We start from the raw sequence: 22,356 nt of genomic DNA, 5'->3' as shown, positions 1-22,356 counted from the left end.
ACGAGGAAAAAAATTTAAAAAGAAATAGGTGCCAAATTTGACCATTGACTTTAATTCTTGAAATTCTAATTGGAATCTAATTTTGTTGAATTTAGAGCAATCATATAACAAAATTGTAATTGTATTTCAATTTCGTGTCAAACTGCAACTTCAATCAAAATAATATACAACCTAAATTCTCACACCCGCATTTAATTCTCGTGAGTCGTGACGAAAAACAAAAGTACGAGTTTGAAAAAAAAAATGTTTTTCAATTTTTTTACTACAAAAAATATTTTCGTAGTGATTGAGATGCTAGTTTTTGCTTCGAAAAAATTAAGAAAAATATTTTAACGCCTGCTAGCTGTTTTGATTTTTTTGTAAATAAATTTTATTTTATTTTTTGCTATTTTATCGTTATTATAATGATCTTGCTTCAACTTTATTTTTTTAATTTACTTTTAAAATAGTATATTCGAGTTTTAAATAATTTAACAATAATCAAATTTATAATTTATCTAATATATTTATATATATATTAGTTAATATGTTATATTAATTGAAATAAAATTTATTTTTTTAATTAAAAATAATTATTATTGACAAACAGCAAGTACAAATATAAGCAAAATTAGTTTTTTTTTTTTAAACACATGAAATTAAACATTCTTTAATTAATTAAGTCTATTTTAAAAGTACCTAACAAAACAATCTAATTTAGCTTTTATCTGTTTTTATTTTCTTTTACAAATTTTAATTCTAACTACAATTTTAAAATTTTTTTTTTCAAAAATCAGTCCGTTAATCCTATTTCGATAGCAACCATAAATGATGTAATAGTGATGTTGCAGTAGGATGAGGAGAAATTATTGAGTCGGTGGATAGGATTTCATAAGAATATATTCTTTCTTTTTGTTTTGTTTTTTTTTCTATATTTATTGGCTACCAAAAGGGAATAAAATCAAAATGAAAACAGCAGACAATCTTTAATATGTTGTCATTTTGAATCTTCCCCAATGACTTGCTATATTCCTCCACATGCATTTCTAAACCAACCCCATCAAAATGGGTAAATTACATCGGACACTTCTGAGGTTAGTCTTGGTATAATGTAAGTGAAGAAGTGTTTCGATAAAATTTCACGACTGAATGAAGGGCGTACTTGTAAATTTTGTAACGTGCAGAAGATGTTTGTATAATTAAACATAATTTTACGATCAAATGTTGGATGACACATAAATGGGTGAAAAATTTAGCAAGACTTTGTGCAAGAGATGATGTGATCTTCATCACCCTCTAGAAAAATGTTCAGTTTGTGAATGAGAAGTAATATCTGTGGATGAGTTGCATAGACAAATTCCCGGTATATGAAAACTGGAAGATATCTCTGACTAGAGCAGCTATGAATACAAGCTAAGCTTTAAGATAAATCCAAGATTAATGCCTAAGAGGTTTGCGTAAAAGAACGTACGAACGATGAGGTCATTTCTTCTTCGATTTGATGGGAACTCCTTTGTACATGTCGACTTTTTCCTTGAGGGCATCTCTTCTGGGACGTGCGACTTTGTTGTTAGGGTCGAAGAGCAGAACTTCTTCGAATGCCCTTAGAGCGGATTTGAGGTCGTCGGATTTCTCGTAGGCATCGCCAAGGTTGTTCCAGGCGGTGACATAACCGGGTTGAAGTTTGACAGCGTTCTCAAACTGGGAGATGCCCTTCTCGAGTTTCCCATCACGAATGTAAGTGACACCAAGCGCATTATAAACCTGGTGAATTTGATAAACGAGTATATAAGTAAAATTGAGAGTATGATATCGGAATGAATGATGATGAGGAGATTGAAGTGCGTCGTACTTGAGCGAGATCTTGGTCGTCCCCGTCCCATTTATCGATTGCTTGAAGAAGATACTTGGTGGCAGCTGGATAGAACTTTCTTCTCAACATCACAGCTCCAAGTTCAAATAACTCAGTTGCACTAGCATCACCACTTCTAACTTGCTCCTGCATATATTTATGTAAGCGACCATGAGATAGGGAGAGAGGGAGACGTAATCATTATAATGGGATGAATGGAAGCACAAAACCTCATTCAAGCGCACAAATGCCACTGTTTGGCCTAACATGTCACTGAATGAATTTGATTAATGCGACTCCTAATTCATATGTAAAGTATGCAGATCATGTAAAGGAGTAGAGACTTTAGTTGGGTACCAACGTATAAACCGAACACCACATCTTAGTGGGAACAAAACTATACAGAAGCACTTACTTGCAATTCTTTTGCAGAAAGATCGAGTTCTCTGCGCACTAGGACTTGACGAATCACGAAGAAGGTCCCAACCCCGAGCAAAGCTAGGAGTAAAAGCAAGTAGGACAGTTGGATACCCAGTTCAAACAGCTCCCCAACCTCATATACCACATTTGCTCCTACACCTTCACTTGCTTGTGCCACTTGAACAGGTGCCAACAATAAAAGCGACGAACATAAAACAGTGGAAACAAACAGGAAAGGTCCTTCTACTCGTTGTATCTCCTCACCAACTGATGAGAACTCTGAAATAGGAGAGCAGAACTAGTCAAAGATGCCAGTAATCCATCCTGAATGTAGGAGAAAATGCATATGACTGACTCAAACGGCAAGTTTGTACTCAAGAAGGTTAGTCTTCAGACATGTTACCACCCACAAAGATGGGGTTCACATAATTAACAACGTAAAAAATGAAGCGAAGAAAGAAAAGAAGTTTACATAGATTTTAGGATACAGAAGACAAAATGGAATTATATTAGAACAAGAGTATATAGAAGTCATTGATACATGGAACCGTCATTACCTTCAACGTTTGTCAAGATCAAGGATGAATACCTCCCGCCTTCCTTTCCTAGTACCTACGTTCATCATCATCCAAAGATCAAGTCACTCACTGAGCAAGAGCAAAATGACACAGGTCTATGCAGGCTTATCACGAGAAATTTGGTTCATCATTTATTAGTTCGGTTAGGAGAAGAAATCATCCTTGATGCAGAGAAAATTGTAGGATAATTTTGGACGAATGGCTAACAGAATTTCAATCAACTCATATAGTGGAATGAGCTCAGGAAATATTGCCTTAGGCTTTCTCCAGAACCCCAAGTTGCATCTATGTTTTACATTCTCTGTTTCATCGGAAGCACATCACATGTACCAATAATCCGAGCAAAATCATTCAAAAACTTAGTTCAACTCCCAAGAACATGAACTGAACCAGCAAATCAGTTCTTAACCATTTTTCTTCTTGATTATGACTCTGTCTCACCACATGTATATGGCTTGTTTGAAGCAAACACAAAAGCCTTGCTGGGAAATCACTATTTCACAAGGCAGAAGGAAGTAATGAAAGATCAACCAAAAATCACACATGCAAAGACCAAAACCAAGTGAAATACATCTGGAAAACTCCACAAGAAATGAAAGAACTAGTGTAACATTACCCAACCCCACAATTCCCCAAACACACACATACACACGGCATAGAGTGATACCTGAAGAGAAAGCTTCGGGACCCTGAATTTCCTTTTTGTGGGCTTTCTTGAAAGGTAACGAAGAGACGTCCCATTACCGCGGAATATGGAGAAAGCACAGGATATGGGCCACTGATTCTTGCTTCTTGGCTTTAAATTTGGGACAAGAATTGTGGTGCTGTCACAGTGTTGCGAAGGAGGTGAAAAGGTGCAATGGATTAGCATTCTCTTCTACGACCACTGTCTAGCTGCACTAATTCTCAGCTTCCTTGTTGGTAATATGTGCAAAAATTGAAGCTTGGAAGCATCAAGAATCAATGACTTGCGCTGTTCCCTGGGCCTGGATCATTCTTCGGTTTACTGCTCTGAGGATAAAGTTCACAGGTTTATCTCTACCAAATTATCAGACCCCAAACTCCACCCGGACCCGATATCCTGTTGAACCGGCACCCATTTGTGAATTTCCTTTTTCATTTGCTGTTATTGTTCTCTTTTTCAACAATAACAATAATTGTTATTATTATTATTATGTTACCAGTATATATATTTGTGGTTGATATTTTAAACATCATATATGCCTTGTGGTTGGCCTTTCCCTTGCGTTTGTGGCCAGTCTTGAGTGGTGATAGAAATGTTATGCAAGTTTGCAAATATTAGTTTATGGGCCCCAAATACTTCATGGATATTTGGTGGATGGATGATCCATTGGTTAGAAATCTTCTTGCAACATTAAAGATTTTCAACTGTTTTTTAAAACTGACACCGAGTTGCAGTACAAGATAAGTTTCAAGTATATGTTTCAGTATACAAACTGTCTGAATTCTGGAAACAGCTCTGTGTTAATGTCTACAATTGTACGACTTAGCTGCACCACTTATGCAGTTAAATTGCATACACTTTCGTTAGCCAAAGCCTCAATCAACAACTTCTCATATATACATACGATCATGACATGCTCTGCAGCAAGGAAGACTTCGAGGGGACCTGATAAAGGTATTCCAACATCTATTGGAGCGCCATACAATGCAGTCGTTGGTTGTCACCTGTACCTGATGGACAAAAACGAATATACATTTTTCAGGCTCTACACACATTGATTGAGTTATTTTTACTAGCTCACATATGGAGAATCTTTATATTACTGGTTTGATCACCCTGCCATGATTCTTTATTTTCACCATTTTCTGGAGCAGGGACTGTTGCTTTGCCGTACATGGAACTAATCTTGCAATGACCAAATAGAAGCTCCACTATGTCACTGCTTTCAAGCCTATAAAGCAATATATTCACCAAGTTGTAAGAGTTTCAGGATCATGTGCTTTTAGAATTCTAAATTGGGTTTTCAAAACCGATATGAAACTATTCTTTCATCAGGGCAATGGAATCTACGAGGACTGACAACGTCCCTCTTCGTAAAAGATCATAATATTATCTCTTAAACCTCAAACCAAGTAATTCAATGATTTAACCACCTCCAACAGAAGCCAGAAATTTCATATAACACTGATTGATCCCCTACGAAAAGAATGGGATGGACGGTCCTCCAAATCATCAAAGGATAGCTTACCATTTGAATGGGATCTATTTTGCCACCTGCCATCCTGGGTTTTACTAAGAAAGTCCAAAAAGCTGGATAAGATTACTGAATCATTACTTTGATCTCTCCTCGACAGCCAATGCTCCTCAATGTGGACAGCTACATCCCTGCAAAGTAATGGGAAAAGAGATGATATGGGGAAGAAAACGAAAAAAGGGTCAGAGGATAACATTTTTTGAAGCATTATTTTTACAGCAAGGTGACTACCTCTTTAAAGAAAGAACTTCATAATTCCTCCGCAGAAAATCAGCATATTTTGTTAGGGCTTCTTGTGCATATTGTCTGCCCACTGATCTCACACTGGCAGCACTAAGTAAATTTTCGAGAGACCCATGCTTTTTCAAGAGCTTTAAAGCAGTCTTTCGACCAAAACCAGGAACAAGATGCTGGATGCCAGGGACACCATCAATCTCATCACCCAACATGCATCCTGCCGAACATAGGTCCGGTCAAACCAAAATTAGAAAAAAAATAAAAAATCTTTTCTTCCAAACAGAAATGCTGCTGATTCTGCTCCTTCTAAATCTCATATTCATTAATACCCAACTTCACTGAAAAATGTAGCCAGTATAAAATATAATACCATTGGAAGAAAGAGATTATAGCAAATGTTAGGGAGAAATAGCATACAGCTTTAGATGTAAATTGGCATTTCTTGCAGCAAGTTTAAAGAAGAAAAAAACACAACTTGATATGGCGCTCAGATTCTTGACCCTCACACTTTGCGGCATATCATGCATGCACTTAATGAATAGTTGTAACAATGTGTATTACCACATCAAACAGCAAAAAAATGAAACGCTTACTTAAGCTCAGATCAGACTGTGGGTCGCAATTGTACTGAGCTACATAGTGCTTTATAGTGTAAAAGGACCATCTATCCAATTCCGGCATAGGTATAACAATCTGAACATCTTCTGATATCAGTTGCTTGAAATCTTTGTCAGGGGAAGCAATTACAGCTCGATATCCCTTCAGTAGAACTTGCTCTACAAGTGTGGCAACAACATCATCCGCTTCATGCCCTTCGATCTTCACGACCTGTGAATTAATGTTGTAACATCGAATACTTAATCAGAGCCTAAGATCTTCATTCCTACTTGATTCTAGTATCCTGCAACATAAATTGTTACTTAAGCTTGTTTACACATTTTTGTCCAAGGTGTTGAATTTGACACCAGATAACCTCAGTTACATGTTGAGCATTTGTTTTATGCTTAACAGTTTTAATAACTTCTATGAATATATTGATGAGTCGTTGTCCTTTCTTCCATCTAAATGAGTCTTGTATGTATTAGGGTGCAGAAAGAAATTTAAAAGGCTTAAAGACAAGTATAAATTTTGAGGAGATGACACGCATTTTCTCCTGCCCTGCCATCAGATCATAAAACTTAAAACTTTAGTTAACGTCATCTAGTTACAAGTAAATATTGTGGCAAGACAACTGCAACTCCCACCTCAACATTTTTTCGCTGAATCATAATTTTTAATAAATCAACAATAAATTTGATGAACATGAAGTTTGACTCACTGGCACATTGCATTTCTGAAGAACTTCAACAAGTTTTTTTGATCTTCCAAAAGAACTCTTTGGGAACCTTTCAACAGTAGGGAACTGCAATATTTTCCGTCTATTCGCTTTATATGATGGTAGTAGTTGCCTGCGGTACTCATTGCCTCCTTCCCCATCTAGAACCTACACAATCATTCTTTGGTCATTCATAACTCATCAAAGCTAACACCAAATGGAGGTCTACCGAACTCCAAATCGTAAAACCTGAATTGCTTTCTGCAAACAAAGCTAAATTAACAGAGTATCCTTGTCAACTACATTCAACTAGAAAGTCCTCTATTGCCACCACCATTTAAGACATAGCCAAAGCCAATCAGCAAAAGCAATAGCCCCATTTATCTGTATGGTCATGATTTATGCAAATTGGAAGTACTCAAAGAAACACACTTAACAAATACATAGCAGCAATTGTATATGTATCCATATTAGATCATCAAAATACAACCTTTTTCACCATTGGCAGGAGTATATTATTCACACACACACACAGACGGGGCTTACAGCTATGACGGGGTCATTGAGGCTGACTTGGGAAAAGAAAAGGGAAATCCAATGAGCAAAAGCATGCAAACTCGGACTGCTTCCTTTATAGCACAATGGATTCACATCCAAGAAAAACACCCTCCCCTTTCTTGACATCTTGTTATAGCAATTACTACTACTATTTCCACTCAAAACTTCATTCTTTGATGGTAAACCCAAGAGGGTGTCATCATCAACAGCTGGTTGATTACAAGGTGTTGCTGAAGAGAGGGGTTTGATGAGTTTCCAAGATTTCGCCTTTCCGGTTCTTGAATTTGGCAGTGAAATGAAAAAGGGCAGATGGTGAGTTGTGGAAGGATTGAGATAATGACAACTAAAATTAAAATGAGATTTTTCACTAGTTTGCAGATTGGAAGCCATGGAAACGGAGATGGCTGCTTCCAGCAATTCCGCCATGCTCAAAACTCCTGCATTTTTCTTTATCCCTTTGGGTTTATGAAATTATCATCTTTATGGATGAATGCAACGTTAAAAGTGCTTTTTATCTGTCAAACGTTTTTTACAGAGTGAGTCGCGTTTGGTTTAGCAAAATATTTTAGATAATTGCAATAAGACCCTCAGACTTATCAATGGTTCCTTTTTACGTCCCTTAGATAATGAAACACCCCCCCACCCCCCCAATAATATACAAAGCTTACCATAAAATAGGTTTTGGAATTCAAAGGATTACTTCATTCAAAATTTTCATTTTCTTTTTATTCAAAAATTTAAAAAAAAATTCTCAAAATATAATGAAATATTTGGAATTTGTTTATTTAATATTTTAATTTAGTTTTTTATTTTAAAAAATTCAACATTTTGCTTACATAAGTGATGGAGAAAACCCCAATTTTTATACGGAATACCTAAAGTACCCTTAATGAAAAGTATTTCCGTCATTTGGCAATTCTACATCCCCACGCCAACGAAGGCCAGTTGGATAATACGTAATCCAAACCCGTTCCAAGAATGACGACCTCGGCACATGGAGGACCATCCGATCAAGGATGTCTGTTATTCCGATGGCGACACGTGGCTCAAACAACAATATCCACATGAGCCATATAAATACCCAAAGATGCTACATTTTGAGGTAACTATGTCAATCTTGTTTTCAACCTATATTCATCTGATCGCACATTTTCGCCTCGAACACTACTAACTTGAGTGTTGGATGATCGTTGTCGGGAACGCACCCGACGAGTTTCACGTTCTTGTCTTGTTCTTAGAAACTTATTACTCGATTTTGATAGAATTAGTCGGATCAAATTAGTCACGGGCCACCTGTAATATATCTTATTAATTATTTTTTTTAAATTATGTATCAATTATTTTTTATGTGAATTGAACTATTACATTTAACAAAATAATTGATCACATATTCTGACCAATACCAATTCGAACTAGAATATAAAAAAAAATAAAATTGAAATAGTAGATACATACACTTGACTTCTGGCCAGTGTTCTTGACAATACCGGTAAAGTTGGTTTGATTCTTGAAAGCTCCGCCCTTTCCTTCGATGCATTCGATGATTTTTCCCCTCTTTACAACAATAAGCCAACTCCATTTCATCATTCCCTTCTCCCTTCTCTCTTCATTTCTCTCCACTTTTCACGCCTAAACAATGTCTCACTCTCACCTCCTCCAAACTTCCTTCATTCCCGCCGCCCCTCCGTCCCTCCGCCGCCTCTCCGGATGGCCTGCTCCCCTCCCCCGGACAACCCACCTAATTCAGTCCAAGATCCGTGAAATCTTTATGCCGGCCCTCAGCTCCACCATGACGGAGGGAAAAATCGTCAGCTGGGTCAAATCGGAGGGTGATAAGCTGTCCAAGGGCGAGTCAGTTGTGGTGGTTGAGTCTGATAAGGCGGATATGGATGTGGAATCTTTTTATGATGGGTATTTGGCTGCCATTATTGTGGATGAAGGTCTTTCTGCTGCTGTTGGATCCACCATTGCTTTACTCGCCGAGACCGAGGAAGAAATCGCGCTTGCCCAATCGAAGAAAGGGTCTTCGTCTGCCCCCACATCAGCGCCGGCTACCGATAAGAATGATGCTCCAAAAGTGTTGGACGAAAAGCCGAGCCCTGTTGCCGCTGCTACAACAGCTCCAAAAGCTAGTCTTGGCAGTGCTGCAGTCGGTGCATTCGGGTCGGCTGTGCATCCGGCGTCTGAAGGGGGAATGAGGGTAGTGGCTTCTCCTTATGCCAAGAAACTGGCGAAGGATTTCGGGGTCGATTTGAAGGGGGTAGTTGGGAGTGGACCGAATGGTAGGGTGGTGGCTAAGGACGTGGAGGCTGCTTTGGCTGCTTCAAAAGTGAGCGGTGCTGGTGCTGCAGCAGTCGCCAGTCAGGCGGCTAAACCGAGTGGTGTAGAGTTGGGTTCGGTGGTGCCATTCACCACAATGCAGAGTGCTGTGAGCAGAAACATGGTGGAGAGCTTGGCGGTGCCGCCTTTCAGAGTGGGCTATACTATTACCACAGATGCACTTGATGCTTTGTACAAGAAGGTAATGTGGTTTCATTACGTTTTTTTTTATATTCTTGTTTTCTTGGTATAGTGCTTGAAAATTGTGGTTTTGTAGAGCTCTGTTCGATACTTGTCCAAATATGATTATTTGAGTTTGGGAACCAATACGAACTCAAGAGCAATAGATTAAGTGGAACAGGCCAGGAGAGGATTTTGTAGTCTCAAATCTTTGATGGATGTACTTTGCATTTCATAAAAGATTCGTATATAGAGGGCTTTATCAATTGCTCAATGCATGATTTATTGATCGTGATTGCGACCATTTTATAGTAGCTAAATTTTCAAAAGGACTTTTATTGTATAGACATCTTCTATTGAAGAAACACATGAAATCAGCGGAGCCGCATAGCTAAGGGGAAATCAATGAGTTTGCATCTATGAACTGCTTCTTTTCTGGTTTTCTTGTTAAGATGTTTCAGCAAGTTTTAATCTTTACAAATACTTCTCAGATCAAGTCTAAGGGAGTGACAATGACAGCATTGCTTGCCAAGGCTACTGCTCTTGCTTTGGTGAACCATCCTGTTGTAAATTCTAGTTGCAGAGATGGCAAGAGCTTTACATATAACAGTCATATCAACATTGCAGTAGCAGTAGCCATAGATGGTGGTTTGATTACACCAGTACTTCAAGATGCTGACAAGGTGACCATACAATTTTGGTCAATATGTATGAGACTATGATTTTTATTGCCCTCCTCCGTTGACCTCTGACATTGTTTTTCTCCCCATTACTTTTTTCCTAGATTGACATATACTCATTATCAAGAAAGTGGAAGGAGTTGGTTGACAAGGCACGAGCTAAGCAGCTCCAACCTAATGAATACACTACAGGTAACTTTTGTTAATTAATTGCTCGTACCTGTTTAGTTTACCTGAGTTGCTTTTGTTCCACTGGTGCAACCACCTATTTATTTTGAAAAAACAAACCTGAAGACAAAACACAATTCCTGCACATCCCTTTTGTTACATTAAAGCTTTTGCTTACCATAACTTGTGTAATTGCTTTACAGGCACCTTTACTCTATCTAACCTTGGAATGTTTGGTGTGGATCGCTTTGATGCCATCTTGCCACCAGGAACTGTAAGTAGTTATTAGTTTTAAAGGGATTACACAGCCGATGCTTTGCCTGAGATTGAGGATTTCTTGCAAGTCGACATTTATAATAATGTCTTGGACCATACATGTCATTTCCTCAGGGTGCTATTATGGCTGTTGGAGCTTCTCAACCCACTGTTGTTGGTACTAAGGATGGTCGTATTGGCATGAAAACTCAGATGCAGGTGGGATCATATTCACCATAACTGGTTATACTTTACAAGACACATTCTCTTTAATGCAAACTTGTCATCACTCCTTTAACATTTGTGCTTTCTTGCAATATTTTCAGGTAAATGTTACTGCAGATCATCGCGTGATATATGGTGCTGATCTGGCTGCTTTCTTGCAAACCTTAGCTAAGATAATTGAGGATCCCAAAGATCTTACTCTTTAGATTCATCTCATCCTGGAAGATTGAAGCTTTTGTAGCATATTAGTTTGTCGGTGAGCTCCAAGGAATGACCACCTTCACAGAAGAATCAAGATGCTAATGTCCTCGGACAGTGAGCAATTATCAGGAATCAAATGAAAGATTTTTAACAGGTAATCTGCGGCAGCAAGTTCAAATCGTCACATAGATAAATCCCTGGGTGTCTCTGATTAGAAGTCTATCTATTGCTTTTACGGGAACATTGATCTTTTGGTCTGAGTTCAGAAGTGTTTTGTATTATTCTTACGGGATACACTGATCGCGTTGATTTTGAGATGGTTATCAAGTTCTAAGTTCAGTTGTGGATCTCAGATGTTTATGACACTTGAAGTTCAGTTCTCTGTTTTCATCTTCATTTTATGATTTTATCCATTGGAGGCCATTTAAGATGTCAGTGCTGCTGCTCCTTTTCTCTCCATAATATGTAAGATGCAGCTTCACTGCCTATGAAGTTCTCTTTCAGCCTTCCCAATTACTTCTTTCTTAAATCCGCATAGATACAAACAAAACTATACAAATGATTCACAAATAATCTCTCTTTAGCTTTACAGTAAATTATGATGAGCTTTCTAAAGTTCGTCGTAATTACAAATACCTTTTCATTATTTAAAAAATTACGAGTACTTTTTGAAATTAATTATTATCTAACACATATTTCCTTATAACAGTCCATTGCAGAATAGTTATTAAACGGTCGTTAATTCTCATAAAATATTTATAATTTTTCAAATAATTAGAAAATATTTTTAATTATGTGAACTTTCAGTGAGTCCATTATAATTTATCATCTACCCTTAATTTGAAAATAGTTAGAAGTTGGGTAAGTAATTAGATAATAATTGTCTCCTCCTACAATGTGGTCAATAATTAATTAACTAATAATTCCTCAACATAACATAATTTGATTGAAAAGACATAAAATATAATTAATTAAGTCAAATTGCAATAATATCTCTAAACATTTTAGGAATGGACATAATTCCTCATAAATTTTAATAAATAGCTTTCCCTCTATTTCTATCAGTGAGTCTCCGCAAATAGCCAGAAGTTGAAACCATGGTTGAACATACCAGTACATTATGGTAATAATAATGCTTGTATTTCAATAATTGAGTAACATATTTGAAAATTCATCATCCTAGTATATCTACAAATAAGTAGTTTGTCCAGACTGTACATCAGAGTTCTTGCAATCTTATTGAGAAAATTAGAAGAAATTACTATATTTTCCTACAACATACTCCAATATGAAAATGTTTCCTGCCAATGTATGTCTGTCCTTAAAAATCATGCCAGAGATGTAATTATCCCATGTAAGAGAACACTATCAGATTTTACATATAAACAAAGTCAGGTTGAAGGAGAGACAGCGATTTTCACTCATGGCATCTCTGTCTTACCATGAAACACTCACCATTCTCATTGCTTCTGTTATGGCTGTCTCTGTTGCTGCAGCATATCAAGAATGCAGCAACCAGAAATCAGTTAAAGACTATTGCAACGTAACGTCGTTTCCCGACTTATGTTACAACAGTCTTGTTCCTAAGATTGGTTCAGGCATCACTGAACCTCAAGAAATCTACAATCAATCAGCTGAACTGGCCCTGGCTGAAGTTTCAAAAGCATCACTCGAGTTTGCTGTCAATGGAAAACTCCAACAACTCATCATTGGAAAAACGTCAGACAACAGATCAGCCCTCTCAGCAATAGAAAGTTGTAGGGTGCTTTTTTCGCTTGCGTTGGACACCATCAACACTTCCTTGTCATCGTCTGATGTCACAACGCCAGAGAATCGTGACAGCATAAGAATCTGGCTGGGTGCTGCAGATGCTGATCTGGAGACGTGCCAAGACGGGTTTGACAATTTTTCCTATGATATAAGAGATCTTGTTGCTGAAAATCTGAAGAACTCAACTGAGTATATAATCATCAGCCTAGATATCATATCTGAAATCGACAGATGTGCAAGCTCAACCATGGAAGGAAACAAAAACTGTTATAAAGGTGATCACAACCCTTATTGCTTGTCGATCAAAGGAAGAAAACTTCTTCAAGCTGCTAGTCCTAATATAGCAAACTCCGATGTTGTAATGGCAAGAGTTGGCTCTGGAAACTAGAGTGCAGGGTAGTATAAACAGGGCTAATCCAGGCAACAGCCTCTTGTTTGCTTCCTTCCTCATTTAGAATAAGCCTTTGTGGAGTTGAGTAGTAAATTTATCTGTTGTTAGCAAATTCTGTCAAGGGAACGGAGGCTTCTTTTTTGCTAAATCTTTCTCGTCATCTCTTAGGAAATAATCGACAATTTACCTATGACAAAGTGTGGATGCCACAAAATCTAGTACTCAGCTTCTTAGGACACTATGAGCGATGCTCTTTTATTTATGATATAATGGTTTTTTCCAATGTTTTCTCATCATACTATACCTTGCAAATCATACAAAGTTTTCAATTTCATGGGAGGCAACAAGAAGTGCTAATGGTGAACTAAGCAGATTAACAGTGTGATGTAAAAATTTTCATATCCTCCTGAAATGCCAAAAGGAACTTGCTTTAGGACAAGGTGGCAAGCCCTTGTCAAGACATGGCATATGCACTGATATAAGACTTTAAAGTGTTCCATCAATTATTACTACACCGTCTCTTAAGTTAGACTTAGGTGGTCCAATTAATGTCCCCCTATCTTGACATAAACAAGTTAATAGTGCTACAAGTTGTAGCCGTTGAACTAAACTCTTAACACATAATTAACAACCATACCTTCCACCCCAACCACCACCATACCCCTTCCCACCTCTTTATTACAAAGGCCACGAAAACAAACTTATGGCCACTGCAGAAGAAGACTTCAGCTTCCCTGCCACCACCACCGATTCACCACCGCGATTCATTGAGTCACCACCTCTTTGGCGGCACTCCCCATCCCCAACCTCCCACCACCAGAAACCAGAAAAGTCTAGAGATAAACGAGTAGAAGATGAAGAGAAATTCAGTTTCCAGCCGTCTCTTCTTCATGAAGATGAAGAAGAGAAAATGGACATGTTGTGGGAGGATTTGAATGATGAATCCTCAAGAAGCTGTGGGAAAATGGAACAGAATTCTGATATTCCTTCTCCGGGAAGGGAAGTGCAAGTCAGCTGTGTTAAAGCCTTGAAGTTATCAAAAGCAAATGGAGGCAGGCTTTCTGGGAAGAAACTAGACATTTTAGTACTCATCAATGTCTTGAAGAAGGTCTTTCTCATGCATAGTTCTCATCGTACTATCAAGAAGCAAGCATGGTAACCTCATAGACAGTACTGTAATTTCCAAGAATTTGAGTTTTGGCTTGAAATTCATTTTCTTTTCTTGAGTTTCTCTCTTGTTTGGCTTGGTATTGGAAGAGGAAAATAAGAAGAGAATGATGATGAAGAAATACTTTTTCCTTTTTTTTTTTTTTTCTTGTTTTATTACTTGTATTTCTAACTCTGTACATATGTTGCCTTTGGATGGTGTGATTGTGTTTTAGAAAAGGCAGGGCATACAATTGTACATGGGAACAAGATAGGTAATACATTTTGAATATACTAGTGATGTTGGTTGAATTGTTCATTTTCATGGGTTTGTTCTATTTGTCTTTGATGATTAAACACAGAGATGTTAACCCTTTACCAGTAACTGTCACCAATCAATTATAAACACCTTGTTCAAGCTGTAATGCACTTCTAAGGGAGTTGTTCATCCTTGCAAATCATTATTTATTGAACGTCATTAATTATGGTGGGTGGTTTATCAAAAGATAAACTTCCAATTTTATCAAACAGGAAAAAGAAAGTAGTTTTGTCTTTGATCGATTAATCAAGGCAATTCATCGCATTCATATTTGCACCCACAATATACACCAAAAGTAAATGCACTACTGAATAAAAATCACAGGGGGCGTAAATTATATATGTAATCGAGGAAAATGGTAGAAAGGGGGTTAAATTAACCCATCAAAATTTGTCACCTAAAAGATAACAAGAATACATACTCTAGCAATCGCTCACCAGTTGATATCACAATTAATATTTGGTACAACGATATTGGGTGCTTCATTATACATTCAATGTTCGTAAGAAACTCAATGAATTGAATTGAGGGTCCAGAACCCTGTCTGTGTTTTTGTTCTATCTTTCAAGCGGCACCAGCAAGATTGACCTTCCCTGCTCGTATTGTGTCAACCGAAGCAATGGACTCTCACTGCTCCTCACAGCAGTTGCAAATTTACACCGTATGCTACCAGAGTCACCACAACTCTTCACAATGTATATTACGCTGGAAGGACAAATTACTCAGTAGACACACCAGGTTTTCAGGTGAAGGCACTGTAGACAACTACTCTGTCTCGTGTTGGGGAACATTCCTCCTCCCCTCAGACCTGTGGTGGTACAATTTAGCAATTTTTCGCCTCTCACAGTCCTGACATATAGATACCAAAATGTGAACCAGAAATATGAGAAAGGTATAACACATTTTAAAGGATATTCTTGTTCAGGATTGAAGTACAATATGCACCTTGAACATATTGAGATGAAAGGGTTTCTCGGGATTTGTCCTTCTCAATTTGTGATATGTGTAGGCAAAACTTAGCTGGTCACGAGGAGTAAATCGGTCAACCTCGTTAAACCAAAGGCAAGAAAACAAGTTTGACATTGGAGTATGAGCCCTGACAATGAAAGACCCTTCAGGTACATCTGCCAAGATATCATCGAGTCATAAACAGCAGAAAAAGATTATGCTGAAACCAAAAAAATTAATGCTGCGGAAAAGATCATACTGCTGGGCAGAAGCTTGCTAGGATCTGATGCATTAAATCTTCTCATCCCATCTGCTTGATAAAATGCAAACTGATCATCTATAACGCTATGATTGTACTTGTTGAGCTTCTTATTCTGGGCAACCTCTTCCCACAAACAATGGCGATCATAATGATTTGAAATTGCATATTCATAACCTTTTCTCCATAGAAAATATTCCAAGATAAGCAACGGATCAAGTTGGAGACGAAGTTTGCTATCCAACCAAATTGTGTACCTGAAATAACATCCAGACGAATTGTTTACAAGAAGGTCCTGAGAATGAGGTTGTAAAGCTGATTCTACTACAACAGCCAATTCAGAATAAGATAACCAATTCATGAGTGCGATGAAGATCTTGAGCAGAACTTAAACTATTACATGTTGGTTCTTGAGTAGATGTTAACACAAAAAGATTTCAGAGTCGGACCAATTCCATGTCCTCCAGAAATTAAGATCCACAAGAAAATTTTCATCATCTCTTAACGTCCACAGGATAATGTTTTAGCATTTCATTGAAAGAAGTTAATACTCTCTCCTCCAATCCCACAAGCAAAAGGAACCTATTGCACACAACTCATTAATTTAATTCATCTCTGATTAAGTAACAGGCTTCAGAATCTTCACCATTTTGCATGTAGGGCGAGATTATCCTCCTAACAATTTCAATTCTCATCCCAGGCCCAACACAACACGATTATAAGGATTTAGTAAAAATTAAAAAATAACGACTGGAGAATAGGAGATTAGCAACAAAAGACACATGATAGTGGGGGTAAAATAAGCACAACCATGTAATCTATGGGCAAAATGTCTTGGCTAGTTTATACCTGGCTGAAGGAAAGAGTCGGTGTGGCAAAAATTTGGGTATCTTCCCTACTCTCCGCATATCAGTGTAAGGGAGGTTCTTCACCACCACAATCTTCCACAATCCAATATAGCCCATCATATCAGGCATTTGGCCTTCTGATGAAAGAGTTCGTAAAGTTACTTCATCCACGAACATGACAAAGCATACATTTTTCCTCGAGAATCGAGAGACCTAAGTTTTAAGAAGAAGTGAGATCAAAGTAATTATAGCAGTTCTATTTAACAATATTGTATCTCTTGAAACATCAGTAATAAGTTACTTAAAAGTTACTTCATCTGTCCTCTTTTCTAGTTGCCAAATAATACAACCACTGCAGTTATGGTCCTCATCTGCACATATCATGTAATGCTCAAGACCAAGGATATTTGAATCTTTTTGCTTCTATTAGTTAATCTCAGTACACTTCTCTTACTTTGTTCGGAGAAATTTATCCATTTCACAAGTGTGCTTTCATGAGGTGAAAATGTACAAAAGTAAATGCCGTTAACCTTAATTGAAGACAAGAATCAGATACCTAAAAATAGTTTAGACATTTAGGCAGATAATGCTGGGAGCCAATGAGTTAAATAAATTAAGCAGACGATAGATAAGCATATCATATCAAAGATGCTTGTATTCTTGATTTAGCTTCAAAGCTAAAAAGGAAAAATTCATTCATGTTGTTAGCTGATGAAGGAAACAAATCAAAAACAATTTTCTAATGTTGCCGGTGTCACTACTGATCCCAACCCACTTTTCAGTGTCCGTTTTCCATTAAGAATTGCTAATACTAGTGCATATCAAAATAGTTACTGTTGCCTTTCCTGTGATAAATTGAAGTTCCCCGCTCATATATTATTATATGTGCACCAGGAAATGAGGTTACCTACAGTAGTAAAAGGAAAAAAGGGGTACAAAGAATCGTACCGCTTTGCTAATTGGTGATCTTAAGCGATCAGAGTTACCAAAGATGCACGAGATAACAGCAATGTGGCAACTACTAATGTATTTCGCATCATCTTCAGCTAGGTCAAATCCTGTACTAGGTGACCCTTTAGGACCTTTCACAAAGCCACAGTTAATTTTCTGGTCACGTGCAATGAAAGACTCTTCCCTTTCTCTGAGACTCTGATGACCAGCAAATCTAGGTTCCCATTTCTCATCTCCCATGGGCTTCTCTTCTGTCTCGGTATATTGCAAGGAAAATCTCACAAATTTTCGACTTTCTAAAGGCTCTATGAGTAGTGCAGTGGAATTCAAAATTTTCATCTCACAAGAACCTGAAATTATTTGTCAGTATCTAACACAAATCAACACAGACATGGTCAAAAGGAAAAAAGAGAACTAACTGTATTCTTTAAATATATTAAAAAGAAATCCATCAGTTTAGAAATTTTGTTTTGTTTCTGGAGAAGGAGAGGTTGCCATTATGCAATGCAGCCATCACTGTTACACTGAGTAGAGTGAACTGATCAACTATCTGAGAAAGTGAAAGGTTTTTTAAGTGGCTGTTGCTAAACTGGATGCAAAGTACCGTATGTTAGCATCACATAATTACAAATATATTATTATGATTCATATCAAGACTTGAGCAAAGGAACCTACTCAAGCTGAGGTAACAAAACAAGATGCTACTCATAAAATGAATAAATGCCAAACAATATCACCAAGAACTTTACTGGCCTTTTTGAAAATAACTTGTATTGATATAAGTGTAGGAAAGTTAAACATTCATCCACAAGTTTGCTAGCAGAGTAGCTTCTTGTCCAACTAACTGCCATGAATTGAGCAACATAACAGTCAAGAATAAGTATTCAACTTATTAGACGAAACAGATAATTACCAGAAAATTTTCGACGTCTAGATTTCTTTTTTGAAATTGTGTGCTTTTCAGGAATTAGCCTACGGACAGGCTGATCTTCGATGGAACTGGCATGTGCAGAATTTTCATTTATCTTATTATGCTGGGAGTCTACAAGAGATTCTGTGCTGTAAAAACCAGTGGAAGCTTTATCAGCCTTGTCATCAAAGTTTTGCTTCTTGTTTCTAGCACGATGCACATGAGAAGCCTCCTCAGTGTCAAAAATATGGGGCTTAGAGGCACTAGAGTGGTGCTCGTCATCATGTCCAACATCATCATCTTCTTCCATTTGATCATCCTGTAAGTCGATACCATCATCATATTCATCGGAATCATCTAGTGCTCTATCTTCCCTTCCATCAGTATTCTCGGAGTGCTGGTTTCTAATATCGTGTAAATCTGTGGACTCTCTAATGCTCTTTAAAGAGGCCTCATATTCAGCTTCATACATTTTTAATTCATTGCGTCCAGCCTCATTGTATAAGCCATTTCCTTGGCGAGCTAAGACTTTATGAGACTGGTCATCATGAGATTTTTTCTCACTTTTTTCCACTGGAGTCTGAACCTTACCCACAGAACCATCCTCAACACGATCCACTTCCTCCTCGGTATAATCTTCATCTCTTCTTCTATCATCCTTGTCCCAGTACCGTGAATCCCGGCCATGTGCAGTTGATCCATGGCCAAATTTGAGCTCCTTGGGTCGTTGTATTCGTGTCACATCCATGAGAAAGTCCGAATCATTGCCCGTGTCATCATCCTGGACTTGGTGTGTATTTATTTCCCCTCCTAGCACAGAAAGAATGGGTAAATTGCCAAAATCAACCACTTACAACTAAGGAATCCAACAAAAGCTCTAGTACTAGAGCTAGCAGCAGATTAACACTGGAATTAAAAGTATCTCCATCCAAAGTTTAATAAACCACAAATTCCAGCATTGAGAATGCATGGATGCAGCCAGTTGCAGCTGGAAGAAACTATGAATCCTGAATCAATATATGCACATTATAAAATCTGGTCAATAAATCTGTCAGCATTATAGGTCTCAGTTGAATATCTACAGGCTTAGGTTGTTCCCCCTGCATCGTATTTCCTGAAAAATATCTGACTCGGAAGGGAAGAGCTTGAAAGAAAACATAGCTTATATTTTTCATTTCAATGAATAAGATAGCTCCTTTGATAAATGGCGCATATCAGTTGATACACAGTGTCACATTTGTCAACTCCATGAAGGCCTTGCATATCCTCTTAACGTTCTTTTGAGATTTAACGCATTTAAATATAATTACACCAACTCTAAGGATCAAGTCCTACGACAGAAACCAAATCACCTCAGCCATGACATCAAGAAATTTAAAAATTCACTCAAATTCCCCAATCCTCCAAATACTTTTAGGTTCCTTAATCTCAAATGAGAAAACTTTATTCCGATCACAAAATTACCCTTTAAAATTTGCAAAAGAAATAATCTCAATTAAAATGTTCGATCACTAGCAGCAGTCAACCACTCTAATTTAATGACTATATCTATAGTCCACTTCCCAATCCATTAACTTAAAGCAATAAATCAATTATCAAATTTTCGACTAAACACGCTCACATTCAACTCAAAAAAGCACGAGCTTAGCACAAAACCGCCAAAGTCCACAGTAAATAGAGAAATCCATGGTTTTATTACCTTTACCTTGCAACGAGAAATAGAAAAAAGCGGAGATCGACAGAATGAGAGAGAGTGTCAAAACGCAGAATCCGAAGGAGATCTTATAAGCCGGCGGCGCCTTGGGCCGCCGGTGGAAGAAGTGCCTCGAACCTCCACGGACGCCGACTGAGACGTGATCCGTAGCGACGACGTATCGCGGTCCACTGACGCCGCCGGATTGCCTGTACTGAGCCATTCGCGCATTATGAGATGAAGACACACAATGCGCGTATGTATCTCCGGCTGCGGCAGGAGCTTGTACCGGAGTTCGGAATGGGTAAGACGACAATTTAACGGGATTCGTACGGACAGCCGGCGATGTTCGAGGAAGAGCACCGGAGAGTTCTTTCCTTGATGAGGGAGCAATGACCAGAAAGAAGCAGGAAAAGACTCGGACTCAGACTTCTACTTCCCTTTTTTATTAATTCAATATTTTTCTTTAATGGGATATTACCAAAATGCCCTAATTTTGACGTTTTTGTGCTGTCCATATATTACTACATGGAATTATTAATATATTTAATTTTAATAAACTTTTAGTATATTATATGATGTAACTGATCGTTTCTATACATATAAAATATAATTAGAAAAAAGGCATGTTAAATTAGTGATGTGGTCGAGGTTTTTTGGCTAAAGAATAAAATTGAAATTTTTACTACGACGTAATGAAATGCAATTTCATAAAGGGGTGCTGCTTTCAAGAACAATGGGTCCCACTCAATGAATAGTAACTTGCATAAAAAATTAATATTTTGGTATTTATAATAATGTTAGAAATTATATGATGTGGTGGGTTGTATATGTTTAGTGTATGCCTCATACATAACAAATTACTTATTTACCCTTACAATTTAATATTTTTTATTAATGTACATCAATTAAATCACTAAAATGGTAATTTTGACTAATTCAGTAGGTTTGTATAAGCTGACTGATTTGGAATCATGTGAGATGAAATTAATATGGAATATCTTTAGCAAATTTTGATTCTCAACTAGGTATAAAATACTTTATAAATGATCTCACACATGAAGTATTGATGTGCCCTCTAAACTTACTAATATTCATCTATTCCTTTATGATCAATAACTCGTTTTAGATTCATTTATCAACATAATAATTTAGATTTTAATAATATCAAAATTAATGACTTTATGAATAAGCAATGTTTATGTTTTAGGGGAATTTGCGCTTGTTGCCGTCAGCTCATAAGCTCAGAAAATTGTGGTATCGATGATAATATTGATGAGTGGAACATATCATTTTTTTTTTAATTGATTGTGATTGTATTTTAGTATATGACCATGCTCTATACATGTGTATGAAATATACACAAAGTATTTTTAGTTTTAAAAGTATACATACATGAACTATTTAAAATTTTGAATTCATAAAGCTGATATTTTATTAAATATTAATAACTTATTATGGGACTAGCAGTTAAGTTATTGATTGAGTATGAAATTATATTCAAAATGATTATTATTATTATACTCAATAAATTACATATTGTGGAATTATAGTTATCTTTTGTAGTGTTATTTTCGGACCATCTTTGAAGTGGACTGAAACAACCAAATGTTTGAGTGGATTTACCCCATCTTAACTCTGTGTTTTTATATTGTTGACCTATTTTCTATATTTTGAATTTATTTTTAGTTTATTTTTGCCTTGCTCCCTTTGTCTCAAATAGATAAAAATTTTCTCCCATCATCACTCCATTTCGCCATCGACCGTCTTCCACCTTTTGCCCATATCCATCACGTTTTAGACCGTCATCACCTGCAGCCACCGTCAAGCTGTGCCGCCTTGTGACAGTGAAGAACTGTTTTCTCTTTGTAGAAGAAGAATATAAAGAAAGAATGAGAGAGAAAAATCTCTCTATCTCCATTGATTTTCTTTCTG

General features: G+C 37.2%; 6 protein-coding genes across 9 annotated transcripts; 3 read left to right on the top strand and 3 right to left on the bottom strand.

Annotated features, from left to right (window-relative positions):
* On the bottom strand, positions 1,222-3,959 carry LOC105176091. The gene is made up of 5 exons (XM_011098795.2): positions 3,497-3,959; positions 2,809-2,863; positions 2,247-2,530; positions 1,832-1,978; positions 1,222-1,743 (listed from the first exon to the last, which is right to left on the bottom strand). The coding sequence occupies exons 1-5, from the start codon at positions 3,698-3,700 to the stop codon at positions 1,462-1,464; spliced, it is 972 nt and encodes a 323-aa protein (XP_011097097.1). The 5' UTR covers positions 3,701-3,959; the 3' UTR covers positions 1,222-1,461.
* Positions 4,154-7,626, bottom strand: LOC105176075 (5'-3' exonuclease). Of its 3 annotated transcripts, none has more exons than XM_011098783.2 (7): positions 7,147-7,626; positions 6,604-6,768; positions 5,879-6,113; positions 5,280-5,502; positions 5,043-5,179; positions 4,630-4,745; positions 4,154-4,524 (listed from the first exon to the last, which is right to left on the bottom strand). In XM_011098783.2, the coding sequence occupies exons 1-6, from the start codon at positions 7,582-7,584 to the stop codon at positions 4,726-4,728; spliced, it is 1,218 nt and encodes a 405-aa protein (XP_011097085.1). In that variant the 5' UTR covers positions 7,585-7,626; the 3' UTR covers positions 4,154-4,524; positions 4,630-4,725. The 3 variants fall into 3 exon arrangements, with proteins under 3 accessions (XP_011097085.1, XP_011097080.1, XP_011097071.1); XM_011098778.2 differs by having other exon boundaries at positions 4,155-4,524; positions 4,618-4,745; XM_011098769.2 differs by lacking the exon at positions 4,630-4,745 and having other exon boundaries at positions 4,156-4,524.
* LOC105176069 (dihydrolipoyllysine-residue acetyltransferase component 5 of pyruvate dehydrogenase complex, chloroplastic) lies at positions 8,631-11,614 on the top strand. The gene is made up of 6 exons (XM_011098755.2): positions 8,631-9,679; positions 10,149-10,340; positions 10,442-10,529; positions 10,709-10,779; positions 10,896-10,979; positions 11,087-11,614. Exons 1-6 carry the CDS (start codon positions 8,795-8,797, stop codon positions 11,189-11,191), a joined length of 1,425 nt encoding a protein of 474 aa, XP_011097057.1. The 5' UTR covers positions 8,631-8,794; the 3' UTR covers positions 11,192-11,614.
* Positions 12,610-13,344, top strand: LOC105177650 (putative pectinesterase/pectinesterase inhibitor 24). Its single transcript, XM_011100876.1, has one exon. It carries the CDS (start codon positions 12,610-12,612, stop codon positions 13,342-13,344), a length of 735 nt encoding a protein of 244 aa, XP_011099178.1.
* LOC105177640 lies at positions 14,051-14,506 on the top strand. Its single transcript, XM_011100866.1, has one exon. It carries the CDS (start codon positions 14,051-14,053, stop codon positions 14,504-14,506), a length of 456 nt encoding a protein of 151 aa, XP_011099168.1.
* On the bottom strand, positions 15,143-20,848 carry LOC105176055. Of its 2 annotated transcripts, none has more exons than XM_011098734.2 (7): positions 20,428-20,848; positions 18,732-19,538; positions 17,816-18,168; positions 16,869-17,080; positions 16,020-16,276; positions 15,758-15,936; positions 15,143-15,661 (listed from the first exon to the last, which is right to left on the bottom strand). In XM_011098734.2, the coding sequence occupies exons 1-7, from the start codon at positions 20,642-20,644 to the stop codon at positions 15,578-15,580; spliced, it is 2,109 nt and encodes a 702-aa protein (XP_011097036.1). In that variant the 5' UTR covers positions 20,645-20,848; the 3' UTR covers positions 15,143-15,577. The 2 variants fall into 2 exon arrangements, with proteins under 2 accessions (XP_011097036.1, XP_011097045.1); XM_011098743.2 differs by having other exon boundaries at positions 20,434-20,848.

The sequence above is a fragment of the Sesamum indicum genome, linkage group LG2 (assembly GCF_000512975.1).
Source record: "Sesamum indicum cultivar Zhongzhi No. 13 linkage group LG2, S_indicum_v1.0, whole genome shotgun sequence".
Classification (NCBI taxonomy): Eukaryota; Viridiplantae; Streptophyta; class Magnoliopsida; order Lamiales; family Pedaliaceae; genus Sesamum; species Sesamum indicum.
Note: the sequence above shows the minus strand (reverse complement) of the source record. Positions and strands in the feature narration are given on the sequence as shown.

Coding starts and splice junctions, on each gene's coding strand:
- LOC105177640 (XM_011100866.1), top strand. CDS start 14,051: ATGGCCACTGCAGAAGAAGACTTCAGCTTCCCTGCCACCACCACCGAT.
- LOC105176069 (XM_011098755.2), top strand. CDS start 8,795: ATGTCTCACTCTCACCTCCTCCAAACTTCCTTCATTCCCGCCGCCCCT. Junction 9,680..10,148: donor TTGATGCTTTGTACAAGAAG/GTAATGTGGTTT, acceptor AATACTTCTCAG/ATCAAGTCTAAGGGAGTGAC. Junction 10,980..11,086: donor GCATGAAAACTCAGATGCAG/GTGGGATCATAT, acceptor CAATATTTTCAG/GTAAATGTTACTGCAGATCA.
- LOC105176091 (XM_011098795.2), bottom strand. CDS start 3,700: ATGCTAATCCATTGCACCTTTTCACCTCCTTCGCAACACTGTGACAGC. Junction 2,531..2,808: donor GATCTTGACAAACGTTGAAG/GTAATGACGGTT, acceptor CTCCTATTTCAG/AGTTCTCATCAGTTGGTGAG. Junction 1,979..2,246: donor TTTCTGCAAAAGAATTGCAA/GTAAGTGCTTCT, acceptor AAATATATGCAG/GAGCAAGTTAGAAGTGGTGA.
- LOC105177650 (XM_011100876.1), top strand. CDS start 12,610: ATGGCATCTCTGTCTTACCATGAAACACTCACCATTCTCATTGCTTCT.
- LOC105176055 (XM_011098734.2), bottom strand. CDS start 20,644: ATGGCTCAGTACAGGCAATCCGGCGGCGTCAGTGGACCGCGATACGTC. Junction 19,539..20,427: donor TTTCTCGTTGCAAGGTAAAG/GTAATAAAACCA, acceptor TTTCTGTGCTAG/GAGGGGAAATAAATACACAC. Junction 18,169..18,731: donor TAGACGTCGAAAATTTTCTG/GTAATTATCTGT, acceptor AAATAATTTCAG/GTTCTTGTGAGATGAAAATT.
- LOC105176075 (XM_011098769.2), bottom strand. CDS start 7,584: ATGGCGGAATTGCTGGAAGCAGCCATCTCCGTTTCCATGGCTTCCAAT. Junction 6,769..7,146: donor TCAATGACCCCGTCATAGCT/GTAAGCCCCGTC, acceptor ATGATTGTGTAG/GTTCTAGATGGGGAAGGAGG. Junction 5,180..5,279: donor GAAGTTCTTTCTTTAAAGAG/GTAGTCACCTTG, acceptor ATTACTTTGCAG/GGATGTAGCTGTCCACATTG.